The 15461-nt window shown below is 36.0% G+C and overlaps 1 protein-coding gene across 1 annotated transcript in view; it reads right to left on the bottom strand.

Moving 5' to 3' along the window:
* The window catches only part of CATSPERT (catsper channel auxiliary subunit tau), a 130710-nt gene that overhangs the window by 108851 nt on the left and 6398 nt on the right, over positions 1-15461 (bottom strand). Inside the window, 1 exon segment of the mRNA XM_027124067.1 lies at positions 287-373. Within this exon segment, the coding sequence (XP_026979868.1) occupies positions 287-373 (87 nt within the window).

Genomic DNA, 15461 nt, shown 5'->3' with positions numbered 1-15461 from the left:
GATCTTAAGTGGGGCCCAAGAATCAATGTTTTAAAAAAGTATCCCAGGTAATTCTGATGTAACTAGTGTTTAGGAATCCCTAGCAGAGACATTTTTTCTGTGAATCAGGATGTTTTCCAAAATTTCAGTGATTATTAGAATGCTTTTCTGACTCATAAAAATGAAAAATTCATGAATATGTTTATCAGAGAGGACCGTTTTCTACACATGCTTTTTGACATTAAATAGTTTTCATATGAAATAAAAAATAATTTGTACATGTTTATTGAGGTTTAGTCATACATACCACATCGCCAAATGGCACCAAAGTTGGTGCCTCAGGTGTCACTTCTAGTTCTTTACTTTCAGACCCTTTAAGAGTTTTTCTCAGCATCTACAATGTAAATAAATTAAGACTTTATAAGGCAGAGAAGAATATAATTAGAAAAGATATTATACTTCAACAAAAATTTTATGAGCATCTAGTATCAGGTATTATATATTTTATAACTTATATTCTATGACTTGAAAACGCCTCACTAAGTTTATCATTAGCAGAGAAACGAAATGTGTACAATTAAATATAAAATAATTAAGGGAATTATGAGAGAGGAGAGAAGTACATAATAGCATAAACAATGAGTTCTCCTTGTTAACTAAAAATGATGGTCTTAATCTAATGTGGACTAGGTCCTGTATCCCACAAATGGCAGTAATCCTGCTTGCAAATTATTCCAATATTCCTTCAGTTATCAGCCACTGAAGGAACTGGAATTTAATCCTTTGGAATAGTAGGTACAGTGGAAAGGAGTAATGAACAGATGGCTTTTGGTTTTTGGTTGTGTGATCTCATCCAGAGTAACCCTACTAACTAATATTTCTGGGCTAATAATTAACTTTGTTCTTAAGGGCTCTGGTCACAACACATAATGGTTAGCGTTTAAAAATTACAAGACATTTTAATATAGACTTGTATGGTAAAGAGAAAGGGATGGGAGGGGAAAGGAGAGGAAGGGTGAGGGGAATAGTGAACAAACCGTCTATTAAAAATCTAACCTGAAAAGGAGAATTGTATTTATTCCCAACCTTTGCTGAACTTGAATCAACATGGCCTTATTTCCAAACAATAATTTCCCAGGAATCTTTGTCGTTATGTGTCTTTCAAGAATCGCTTGTTTAATTTTTATAGTATGTAATAAATGTAATAAATCCTTATTATGTTGAAAATTTTGTTTTAAAGTACAAAACAAATACTTTCAGTGTACTGAAAACATTTGTTTTATACATCTTGGATCACTTTGTTATTGCTGCACCTGACTGGCTTAATGTGTTTTTTTTTATATACATGATTAAATCATAGGTTAAGCTAACTGAATGACAATTACTGTACAAAAATTGTTGTATTTTTTGTATTGTTGCAAATACAAAACAACAATTGTTGCAAAAATATCAACCTGTGGACAGTGTATGTGTATTTAATATGGAACCTCATATTTTCTAATGTTTTAATGATCTTATTATGGAAGTCTACTTTGAATATGCATTTTAAAAAATACAAAATAATTGGGGAAAAATCCTTTAGAATACTAATACTCAATTTATCCTTAACAACCTGGTATTTTATACTTAACAATCCCTCGTTTTCTTACCTTTTTACTTTTCCTTCCTCATATGAGCAGAGCTCTCTCCAATGGCAGCAGCATGAACAAAACAACTCTTTGCCAAAATTCTATTAGAACCTTGAACAAAACTTCTAAAGGCTAGTCTCATAAAGCCTCTGATACCACCTAGAATTTCTCCTGAACCTGCAGAGAATTTTAATTTCAGTTAATTCCACTGTGCCTTTCCTCTCTGCTGCTTTTGGCCCCCAAAGCAGAACTTCCTCGCGGCACTTCTATTTTAAAGTCTGAACATTCACTCACATTGCTCTGCACTTCCTCCCCAGTGGCCTTTCTGGCCCACTCTCCCCCATTCCACAGTTTCTTTGAAAACCTACTAGCCTACATGATTACCTTTTCCTAGGATGCTCCCACTCCTAGCACTAATGGCAAGCTCACTATCCTTACATCAATTAACATTCGCTAATGTGCTGGCAGGACTATATGCCTGGCATTTTGCTGATTCCAGCTTGAGACGTTCCTGCCCTTCAGAAGTTCGGGCTGGTGTTGAAGACAGGTAACAAAACAATGACAGTTTCACTATAAGAAAAACAAATGCTGAGGAGAGAAAGTTTTATCTTTACTCATTCTCTACACAGATCTTATACGTGGAAAAAGAATGATTTATTTGATTGGTCAGACACTGCCATTCATTGTACAAGCTACAGGTGCATGGAATTCTTAAGTCTAAAGAGATGTTTTAAATCATCTTTTTCCCTGCCCAAGCTCAGGAGCAATGACTCCTTTTCACACTGTGTGGTTCTCTGACCCCATGAAACAAGACCACTCACAGCAGGGACCAAAGATTATTCTCTAGAGTAGCAGGAGAAAATATTAGAATTTTCCAACTTCTTTAACAAATATGAAAGTAAGCACATAGAGACGACTAGAAGCAGTAGACAAATATTCTGAGTAAAAGTGTGAGTTTCACACTCAGAGGGGTTCATATCAGTGCCCTCATGCTTTCGGGGTATTGCGTTTGCTAGTTAAATGGGTTGACCAATTACATTACCTTGAATAGTATTTAGTCTACTTTGCAAATAGATGAGAACTGATCGCAAGAAATTTCATGGCAAAGCATTTTTAAAAGTTGGCAAACACAAAGATGCATCATGCAGTTTGGTTTTATAAAAAGATAAATGTTGCAGTTTGCTAAACTTTTCTGTGATGACTGTCAGTAGTATATAAACTAGCAACTATTTTAAAATATATACTTCTCTGTCCTTTCAGAGTAAGGTGGTGACATTTTAATGAGTGTGAAAATAACTATCTTTTTGAAATAAACTCAAGTTAAGAACATCTTAAAAACTATTGGAAATATCTCCTTCTAATGTAATTTTATATGTGTGCAAATGTGTTATGAGTACCCTAGAAGCTCACAGTATCACATTTTAAAAACTTAGAAACACTTTTCTTATTTGTTTAAAAATCTCACAAATGAAGAGTTTCAGCAGGTTAACAGACCATTTTTCCTTGTAAATATAAAAAGACTGCAATGCCTTCCAAAGAGTTTACCGGAACTAATTAATCAGAGAAGTAACAGTTTACTCAAAAACTGTGAGCTAAAAACTTTGAATAACATAATAGAAATGAAAAGTAAGTACTGTGATTTACTAGGCTCAACCAAGATGCATCTCTTCCATTTGGAATTTCAAATCTTTAAAGGTACCTTTTTCAAATACAACAGCATTAAAAACCAAATACTGAAATAAATTTGTCTTAGAACCAGACCTTCAAATCACTACATCACAAAGTATTAAATCATGCTTTTCTAAATAAAGTAAAACTCAAAAATTAAAAAAAATCATGCTTTTCAAAAACAGTGATGCTTATTGAGTTTGTACCACTAATAAACAAAATATAATTAAAATCATTTTTAGAAGTATTGCTTATTTATCATTTTAAATTTTTGTATATTATAGAATTTATTAATTGCAGTACATTTATGTAATATATAAATAAATATATAAAACACTGGTGATAAATGTTCATATGTTTTTTATTGATAAGATTGTGCAATCAAAGAAATTTGGAGAATACTGCTAAAAAGTCACATCTAGGGCTTCCCTGGTGGTGCAGTGGTTGAGAGTCCGCCTGCCAATGCAGGGGACACGGGTTCGTGTCCCGGTCCGGGAAGATCCCACATGCCGCGGAGCGGCTGGGCCTGTGAGCCATGGCCGCTGAGCCTGCGCGTCTGGAGCCTGTGCTCCGCAACGGGAGAGGCCACAACAGTGAGAGGCCCGCGTACCGCAAAAAAACAAAACAAAAACAAAAAATAAAAAAGTCACATCTAGATGCCTATGCCTTGCTTTCCTAAATCTGTCTTTCCGGAGGCTTTAAGCTGCCAGTTCCCATTTGTATGCACACCTCGGCACAGTCTGCTCAGAATGAAGGAGGCTCACTTTCTCCTTTTGATAGCTCCACTGCCTTCAATATGAGATGGAGGTAAGAATTCCACAATAGTTTTCAGTTTTGACTCATCACCAGAAAGCCTTGGATAAAGCTGATATACTTAGTTCCCTATTTGGCTGCCCACTTTTCTGAAAATACTAATGGTCACAACTCTGGAGTAAAAGAGGAACAAAGGTTAATATTCCAGTACCAAGCCCCATTCAGGATGCCTACAAACTATCTCTTAAACACAGGGCAAATAAGGGGAGTGAGGAGAAAGAGTGTTAGGGAAGGAGATGATGATACTTCAAGTGGGTCTGAAGAAGTAAAAAATTAAGAACTAGGGGGAGAGGAGCCTAGACAAAATAAATAAGTGTAAAAGCATAAAGAAGCAAGGCACAGTTTATATTATGCCATATTTATATACTACACATAATTATATTATACTTAAGTATACATGCTTATATGTAAATAAGTATACATACTTACATATAAATATTAAATATTATTTTATTTTTATATTATGTAATATTATATAAGTTTATATTATATATAAATATACTATATAAATATATATAATTCATTTCCTCAAATTAAGCTATAGTTTCATGCAATCAAAATCAAAGTCCCAACAAGTCTTCCTATGGAAACTGATGAACTTTTCCAAGACAATCTCAAAGAAGAAAAACAGGATGACATAAAATTAAAGAAATAAAGGTATTATTTCTTAATCTCTAATGGCATTAGTACAAGGATAGACAAATGCACCAAAGAAACTGATTAGAGAGTCTGGAAACAGACCCACACATTTATGGACACTTCACTTGTGATAAGGATGGAACCACAGAATAGTGGGTCAAAAACATTCTCAACTGGGTTAAACAGAAATCTCCACACAAAAGAAAGAAGGAAGGAAGAAAGGAAGGAAGGAAAGGAAGGAAGGAAGGAAGGAAGGAAGGAAGGAAGGAGAGGAAGGAAGGAAGGAAAGGAAGGAAGGAAGGAAGGAAGGAAGGAAGGAAAGAAAAAAAGAAAGAAAGAAAGAGGGAGGGAGGGAAGGAGGAAGAGAGAGAGGAAGAGAACAAAAAAGAAAAGATCAAAAGGAAAAAAGAGAGGAAAAAAGACCTGACTTGTACCTCACAGTACATACACACAAAATCAGTCACAGGTGAATTTGTAGATCTCAATGTGAAAGGAAAAGCAATTAGAAGATAATATAGGAGAATATTTCCATGACGTTGGGGTAGCAGATTTCTAAAACAGAACACAAAGAACAATAAACACAAAGAAAGTCTGATACATTAAACTACATTAAATTTAATAACTTCTACTTATCAAAAAGACACCATTAAGAAAGTGAAAACATAAGCCACTGACTGATTTTTGCAACATGTTTAGTATAATTGACAAAGGGCCTATAACTAGAATGTATACACAAATTTATACAAACTAATAAGAAAAAGGAAGACAATACAACAGAATAATGGGGAACATACTTGAACAGGCACTTCACAGAAGAGTTATAAGATCGCTAATAATCATTTGGAAGGGAACACACCCTCATTAGTCATCAGGGAAATGAAAGCTAATACCACAAAGCGATACCACAACACATCCCTGAGATGGCTAACCATAAAGAGACTGACACTATCAAGTGGAAGGATTTGGAGTATCTAGAACTCTAATACACTGCCAGTGGGAATATAAGTTGTTATATTTTCTTTGGAAAACTCTTTGGTATTTTGTACTGAAGTTGAACGTATACATACTAATGACCCAGAAATTCCATTCCTAAATATATTCCCAACAGAATGTAGGCATATATATAACATGTACAAGAATGTTTCAAACTATTATTCACCATAGCCAAAAAACAGAAACAACCCAAATATCCATTAACAATAGAATGGCTCAGCTCCCAGCCCCCCACCCACCCCGGTGGGTGAGCAGACAAGCCTCTTGGGCTGGTTGGCCTATGGTCCAAGAAGGGATTTGAGATCCTGAGGACCAGCTACCCCTCAGGGTAGTGTTTTTCCTTATGGCAAAATTTTAAAAATAGAGGGAGAAGATCTTCAATTAAGATAGAACTCAAAAGATACCTACATTCTAGATTAAGGGTCATTTGCCTTTGGCACCTCAGGCTGGTGCAACTACACGCGGCCTCTGCCGCCACAGGCTCCCCCCGCATTCCGTACCTCTCCCTGCCCCCCGGCCTGAGTGAGCCAGAGCCCCCGAAGCAGCTGCTCCTTTAACCCGCTCCTGTCTGAGCGAAGAACAGACACCCTCAGGTGACCTACAGGCAGAGGCGGGTCCAAATCCAAAGCTGAACCCTGGGAGCTGTGCGAACAAAGAAGAGAAAGGGAGATCTCTCCCAGAAGCCTCAGGAGCAGCGGATTAAAGCTCCACAATCAACTTGATGTGCCCTGCATCTGTGGAATACATGAATAGACAACGAATCATCCCAAATTGAGGAGGTGGACTTTAGGAACAACGATATATATATATATTTTTCCCTTTTTCTCTTTTTGTGAGTGTGTATGTTTATGCTTCTGAGTGTGATTTTGTCTGTATAGTTTTGCTTTTACCATTTGTCCTAGGGTCCTGTCTGTCTTTTTTTTTTTTAATTATTTCTTAAAAATTTTTTCTTAATAATTTTTTTTATTTTTAATTTTAATAACTTTATTTTATATTCTTCTTTCTTTCTTTCTTTCTTTTCTCCCTTTTATTCTGAGCCGTGTGGATGACAGGCTCCTGGTGCTCCAGCCAGGCATCAGGGCTGGGCCTCTGAGGTGGGAGAGGCAAGTTCAGGACACTGGTCCACAAGAGACCTCCCAGCTCCACGTAATATCAAACGGTGAAAATCTCACAGAGATCTCATCTCAACGCAAAGACCCAGCTCCACTCAATGACCAGAAAGCTACAGTGCTGGACACCCTATGCCAAACAACTAGCAAGACAAGAACACAACCTCACCCATTAGCAGACAGGCTGCCTAAAATCATAATAAGGCCACAGACACCCCAAAACACACCACCAGACGTGGACCTGCCCACCAGAAAGACAAGATCCAGCCTCATCCACCAGAACACAGGCACTAGTCCCCTCCATCAGGAAGCCTACACAACCCACTGAACCAACCTTGGCTACTGGGGACAGACACCAAAAACAATGGGAACTACAAACCTGCAGCCTGGGAAAAGGAGACCCCAAACACAGTAATTTAAACAAAATGAGAAGACAGAGAAACACACAGCAGATGAAGGAGCAAGGCAAAACCCCATCAGACCAAACAAAAGAGGAGGAAATAGGTAGTCGACCTGAAAAAGAATTCAGAATAATGATAGCAAAGATGATCCAAAATCTTGGAAACAGAATGGAGAAAATACAAGGAACGTTTAACAAGGACCTAGAAGAATTAAAGAGCAAACAGTGATGAACAACACAATAAATGAAATTAAAAATTCTCTAGAAGAGATCAACAGCAGAATAACTGAGGCAGAAGAATGGATAAGTGACCTGGAAGATAAAATAGTGGAAATAACTACTGCAGAACAGAATAAAGAATGAAAAGAATTGAAGACAGTCTCAGAGACCTCTGGGACAGCATTAAACACACCAACACTCGAATTATAGGGGTCCCAGAAGAAGAAGAGAAAAAGAAAGGAACTGAGAAAATATTTGAAGAGATTATAGTTGAAAACTTCCCTAATATGGGAAAGGAAATAGTAATAAAGTCCAGGAAGCACAGAGAGTGCCATACAGGATAAATCTAAGGAGAAACACACCAAGACACATATTAATCAAACTATCAAAAATTAAATACAAAGAAAACATATTAAAAGCAGCAAGGGAAAAACAACAAATAACACACAAGGGAATCCCCATAAGGTTAACAGCTGATCTTTCAGCAGAAACTCTGTAAGCCAGATGGGAGTGGCAGGACATATTTAAAGTGATGAAGGAGAAAAACCTACAACCAAGATTACTCTACCCGGCAAGGATCTCATTCAGATTTGATGGAGAAATTAAAACCTTTACAGACAAGCAAAAGCTAAGAGAATTCAGCACCATCAAACCAGCTTTACAACAAATGCCAAAGGAACTTCTCTAGGCAGGAAACACAAGAGAAGGAAAAGCCCTACAATAACAAACCCAAAACAATTAAGAAATGATAACAGGACCATATATATCAATAATTACCTTAAATGTAAGTGGATTAAATGCTGCAACCAAAAGATATACACTGGCTGAATGGATACAAAAACAACATCCGTATATATGCTGCTGAGAGTGTCTTTTACCCACTTCAGACCTAGGGACACATACACACTGAAAGTGAGATGATGGAAAAAGACATTCCATGCAAATGGAAATCAAAAGAAAGCTGGAGTAGCAATTCTCATATCAGACAAAACAGACTTTAAAACAAAGACTATTACAAGAGGCAAAGAAGGACACTGCATAATGATGATGGGATCAATCCAAGAAAAAGATATAACAATTGTAAATATTTATGCACCCAACATAGGAGCACCTCAATACATAAGGCAAATACTAACAGCCATAAAAGGGGAAATCAACAGTAACACAATCATAGTAGGGGATTTTAACACCCCACTTTCACCAATGGACAGATCATCCAAAATGAAAATAAGTAAGGAAACACAAACTTTAAAAGATACATTAAACAAGATGTACTTAATTGATATTTATAGGACATTCCATCCAAAAACAACAGAATACACTTTCTTCTCAAGTGCTCATGGAACATTCTCCAGGATAGATCATATCTTGGGTCACAAATCAAGCCTTGGTAAATTTAAGGAAATTGAAATTGTACCAAGTATCTTTTTCGACCACAATGCTATGAGACTAGATATCAATTACAGGAAAAAATCTGTAAAAAATAAAAACACATGAAGGCTAAACAATACACTACTTAATAACCAAGAGATCACTGAAGAAATCAATGAGGAAATCAAAAAATACCTAGAGACAAATGACAATGAAAACACGATGATGCACAACCTATGGGATGCAGCAAAACAGGTTCTAAGAGGGAAGTTTATAGCAATACAATCCTACCTTAAGAAACAGGAAACATCTCAAATAAACAACCTAACCTTACACTTAAAGCAATTAGAGAAAGAAGAACCAAAAAAAACCCGAAGTTAGCAGAAGGAAAGAAATTATAAAGATCAGATCAGAAATAAAAGAAAAAGAAATGAAGGAAAGGATAGCAAAGATCAATAAAGCAAAGATCAAATACCTTCTTTGAGACGATAAACAAAATTGATAAAACATTAACCAGACTCATCAAGAAAAAAAGGGAGAAGATTCAAAACAATAGAATTAGAAATGTAAAAGGAAAGGTAACAACTCACACTGCAGAAATACAAAGGACCATGAGAGATTACTACAAGCAACTACGTGTCAATAAAATGGACAACCTGGAAGAAATGGACAAATTCTTAGAAATGCACAACCTTCCAAGACTGAACCAGGAAGAAGTAGAAAATATGGACAGACCTATCACAAGTAATGAAATTGAAACTGTGATTAAAAATCTTCCAACAAACAAAAATCCAGGACCAGATGGCTTCACAGATGAATTCTATCAAACATTTAGAGAAGAGCTAACACCCATCCTTCTCAAATTCTTCCAAAATATTGCAGAGGAAGGAACACTCCCAAACTCATTCTATGAGGCCACCATCACCCTGATACCAAAACCAGACAAAGATACTACAAAAAAAGAAAATTACAGACCAATATCATTGATGAATATAGATGCAAAAATCCTCAACAAAATACTAGCAAACAGAATCCAATTACACGTTAAAAGGATCATACACCATGATCAAGTGGGATTTATCCCAGAGATGCAAGGATTCTTCAATATACGCAAATCAATCAATGTGATACACCATATTAACAAATTGAAGAATAAAAACCATATTATCATCTCAATAGATGCAGAAAAAGCTTTTGACAAAATTCAACACCCATTTATGATAAAAACTCTCCAAAAAGTGGGCAAAGAGGGAAACTATCTCAACATAATAGAGGCCATATACAACAAACCACAGCAAACATCATTCTCAATGGTGAAAACCTGAAAGCATTTCCTCTAAGATCAGGAACAAGACAAGGATGTCCACTCTCACCACTATTATTCAACATAGTTTTGGAAGTCTTAGCCACGGCAATCAGAGAAGAAAAAGAAATAAAAGGAATACAAATTGGAAAAGAAGAAGTAAAACTGTCACTGTTTGCAGATAACATGATAGTATAAATAGAGAATCCCAAAGATGCCACCAGAAAACTACTAGAGCTAATCAATGAATTTGGTAAAGTAGCAGGATACAAAATTAATGCACAGAAATCTCTTGCATTCCTATACACTAATGATGAAAAATCTGAAAAAGAAATTAAGGAAACACTCCCATTTACCACTGCAACAAAAAGAATAAAATACCTAGGAATAAATCTAAGAAGACAAAAGACCTGTATCCAGAAAACTACAAGACACTGATGAAAGAAATTAAAGATGATACCAACAGATGGAGAGATATACCATGTTCTTGGATTGGAAGAATCAATATTGTGAAAATGACTATACTACTAAAAGCAATCTACAGATTCAATGCAATCCCTATCAAATTACCAATGGCATTTTTATGGAACTAGAACAAAAAATCTTATAATTTGTATGGAGACACAAAAGACCCCGAATAGCCAAAGCACTCTTGAGAAAGAAAAACGGAGCTGGAGGAATCTGACTTCCTGACTTCAGACTATACTATAAAGCTACAGTCATCAAGACAATATGGTACTGGCACAAAAACAGAAACATAGATCAATGGAACAAGACAGAAAGCCCAGAGGTAAACCCACGCACCTATGGTCAACTAATCTATGACAAAGGAGGCAAGGATATACAATGGATAAAAGACAGCCTCTTCAATAAGTGGTGATGGGAAAATTGGACAGCTACATGTAAAAGAATGAAATTAGAACTCTTCCTAACACCATACACAAAAATAAACTCAAAGTGGATTCGAGACCTAAATGTAAGACCGGACACTATAAAACTCTTAGAGGAAAACATAGGAAGAACACTCTTTGACATAAATTACAGCAAGATCTTTTTTGATCCACCTCCTAGAGTCATGGAAATAAAAACAAAAATAAACAAATGAGAGCTAATGAAACTTAAAAGCTTTTGCACAGCAAAGGAAACTACAAAGAAGACGGAAAGACAACCCTCAGAATGGGAGAAAATATTTGCAAATGAATCGACAGAGGATTAATCTCCAAAATATATACACAGCTCATGCAGCTCAATATTAAAAAAACAAAGTACCCAATCCAAAAATGGGCAGAAGAACTAAATAGACATTTCTCCAAAGAAGACATACAGATGGCCAAGAAGCACATGAAAAGCTGCTCAACATCACTAATTATTAGAGAAATGCAAATCAAAACTACAATGAGGTATCACCTCACACCAGTTAGAATGGGCATCATCAGAAAATCTACAAACAACAAATGCTGGAGAGGGTGTGGAGAAAAGGGAACCCTCTTGCACTGCTGGTGGGAATGTAAATTGATACAGCCACTATGGAGAACAGTATGGAGGTTCCTTACAAAACTAAAAATAGAATTACCATATGATCCAGCAATCCCACTACTGGGCATATACCCAGAGAAAACCATAATTCAAAAAGACACATGCACCCCAGTGTTCACTGCAGCAGTATTTACAATAGCCAGGTCATGGAAGCAACCTAAATGCCCATCGACAGACAAATGGATAGAGAAGATGTGGTACACATATACAATGGACTATTACTCGGCCATAAAAAGGAACGAAATTGGGTCATTTGTTGAGACATGGATGGATCTAGAGACTGTCATACAGTGAAGTAAGTCAGAAAGAGAAAAATAAATATCGTATATTAATGCACGTATGTGGAACCTAGAAAAATGGTACAGATGAACCGGTTTGCAGGGCAGAAGTTGAGACACAGATGTAGAGAACAAACGTACGGACACCAAGGGGGGAAAGCCAGGGGGGGGGGGGTGGGCATGGTGGTGTGATGAATTGGGCGATTGGGATTGACATGTATACACTGACGTGTATAAAATTGATGACTAATAAGAACCTGTTGTATAAAAAAATAAATAAAATTCAAAACTTAAAAAAAAAAAAAAACTAATACTAAACTAGGGGCTTCCCTGGTGGCACAGTAGTTGAGAGTCCGCCTGATGATGCAGGGGACACCGGTTCGTGCCCCGGTCCGGGAAGATCCCACATGCCGCAGAGCGGCTGGGCCCGTGAGCCATGGCCGCTGAATCTGCGCGTCCGGAGCCTGTGCTCCACATCAGGAGAGGCCACAACAGTGAGAGGCCCGCATACCGCAAAAAAAAGAAAAAAATCACCACAAACTTGGTAGCTTAAACAACAAAAATTTATTCTTTCACAGTTGTGAGGGCCAGAAGTCTAATATCAGTCCCCCTGGGCCAAAATCAGACGTCAGCAGGGCAATAATTCCTCTACAGGCTCTAAGGAAAAATTCATTCTTGTCTCTTCCAGCTTTTGGTGACTGGCCAGTGTTCCTTGGCTTGTGGTCACATCACTCCAATCTCTACCTTTGTGATCACACTGGCTTCTCTTCTGAGTGTGTCCAAATCTCCCTCTACTTCTCTCTTATAAGGACATTTGTGATTACACGTAGGGCCCATCAGATAATCCAAGATAATCTGCCCATCACAAAATCCTAAACTTCACTGCATCTCCAAAGTTTATTGCCATATAAGATAACTACTGACAGCTATAAACAGTTTTATGCTAACAAATTAGACAATTTAGATTAAATGGAAAAATTCTTACACATATTACCAAAACTGAATCAAGAAGAAAGACCTATAACAGCTAAAGAAATTTAGTTAGTAATTAAAGCTCTTCCTACCAAGCAAATCAAAACAAAAACAAAAAAACTTAGACCCAGATTGTTTCACTGGTGAATTCTATAGAATGCTTAAGAAATAATAACAATCCTTCACAAACTCAGGGAAAAAAAATAAAAAGAAGAGGAAAGAACACTTCCCAAGTTATTCTATGATGTCAGTATTACATTAATACCAAAGCCAGACAGACATCACAAGATGAGAAAACAACAAATCATTATCCCTTATGAATACAGAGGTAAAAATCCACCACAAAATATTAGTAAACTAAACTCAACAACATATTAAAAAGGTCCATATACTATGACAAAGTGGGATTTTTCCATCTGAAAATCAATGTAATAAAATTAATGTAAAAAGCCACATTAATAAATGTGTCCAGTAAAGGACAAAAATCACATGATCATTTCACTAGATGCAGAAAATGTATTTGACAAAATCCAAAATGTATTTTTAATAAAAAACTCTGAACAGACTAGGAATAGATGGGAAATTCTTCAACATCATACTCAATGGTGAAAGGCTGAATGTTTTCCCCTTAATATCAGTAAGGCAAGAGTGTTCACTCTCTCTACTTTTAATCAACATTATACTAAAGGTTCTAACCAGTGCAGTCAGATAAGAAAAAGAAATAAAAAGTATCCAGATTTGAAAGAAAGAAGTAAAAATGTCTTTATTTGCAGGTGACAAATTCTGTATATAGAAATTCCTAAGAAATCCACTAAAAAAAAGAAGAAGAGGAAAGAAACTACTAGAACTAATAAATGAGTTCAGCAAGGTCTCAGGATACAAGGACAAAATATAAAAATCAATTGCATTTCCATATAATAGCAATGAACAACCTGGAAATGAAATTAAGAAAACAATTACATTAGAAATAGCAGCAAAATAATAAAATACTTAGGAGTAAATTTAAAAGAAGAAATGTGACTAGTACAATGAAAACTACAAAACATTCCTGAGTGAAATTAAAGATCTAAATGAATGGAAAACATTCCATGTTCTTGGCTAGAAAGATTCAATACTGTTAAGAAATCAATTCCCAAACTGATCTACAGAGCCTACAAAATATATAAACCACTAGCTAACTTAATCAGTATATGGGGATAAAATGCAAATAGGAAAGGACAAGACTTTTGAAAAATCATAAAGGACTATTTGCAGACCTGCAAATATATTTTAAAACCTAAATGAAATGTATAATTTCCTAAGGAAATACCATTTAACAAAATTGATCCTGTTAGTGGTAAACAGTTCAAACAGACCACTTTCCATAAAAGAAATAGAAGGAAGCTAGCAATGAGCTATCACCACAAAAAAGTGCCAGGCCCAGGTGGTTTCACAGGGAATTCTACCAAATTCAAAAACTAGGTATCCCATGGCACCACTAAAGAAAATTTTCTTATTTTTTTATGAAGCATAGCACTGATACCTAAACCCATAAAGAAAATTATAGATGAATATAACATAAATATTGATACAAAGATACTAAACAAAATAATAAAAACAGAATATCCAGCACCACAAAGAAAATAATATGCAATAACCAAGTGGGATTAATTCTAGGAATGTAAGTTGGTTCAATATTAGGAAATTTATTAATATAAAACACCACATCAACAGATGTAAGGAGAAGAATTATGCAATTATCTCCATACATGTTTAAATGGCCTCTGACAAAATTCAACACCCTTTCCTGTTAAAACACTCAAGAAAATAGGAATTAAGCCAGTCTTGAAGCTACTATTTCATTTGGTGGGGAAACATTGGAGGTATTTACAAAGATCAGGAACGAGGCAAGGTTGCCTACTGTCTCCACTACTATTCAACATGTTACTGGTGGCATGAGTCAAAGCAGTTAGGTAGGAGAAATCAACTAAAGGCAAGAGAATTGGAAAAAAAGAAGTAAAACTATCTCTAATTGAAGATGATCTGATAGTATATCTAAAATCCTAGAGATTAATAACAATACTAACTCAAATGTTTAAAAAAATTAAACAAAGAAGAAGGACATGAACTTAACATACAGAAATCAACAGCCTTAATATACATAAATAATTAGAGGATATAAAGTAGAAAAAGCCCCACTTTAGGAACAATCTTAACAACAAGTGTGCAAAACTCTTACGAGGAAAACTTTAAAACACTTCTGAAAGTCACAAAAGTAGACTTGAATAATGAAAAGACATCTCTTTGTTCTTGGATAGGACAGGTCAACATCATAAAGATGTCAGTTCTACCTAACATCAATTTAATGCAATCTTTATTTTTAAAAGAACAAGCTTCCTTGTTGAGATAAACAAGTTAATAATAAAGTGTTTTTATTAAAAGTGAGAATAGGGCTTCCCTGGTGGCACAGTGGTTGAGAGTCCGCCTGCCGATGCAGGGGACACGGGTTTGTGCCCCGGTCTGGGAAGATCCCACATGCCGCGGAGCAGCTGGGCCCGTGAGCCATGGCCGCTG

The sequence above is a fragment of the Aethalodelphis obliquidens genome, unplaced genomic scaffold, assembly GCF_003676395.1.
Source record: "Aethalodelphis obliquidens isolate GAN/ISIS:26980383/991018 unplaced genomic scaffold, ASM367639v1 scaffold2, whole genome shotgun sequence".
In the NCBI taxonomy this organism is placed as follows: domain Eukaryota; kingdom Metazoa; phylum Chordata; class Mammalia; order Artiodactyla; family Delphinidae; genus Aethalodelphis; species Aethalodelphis obliquidens.
The sequence above is the reverse complement of the archived record's forward strand: the minus strand, read 5'-3'. Positions and strand labels throughout refer to the sequence as shown.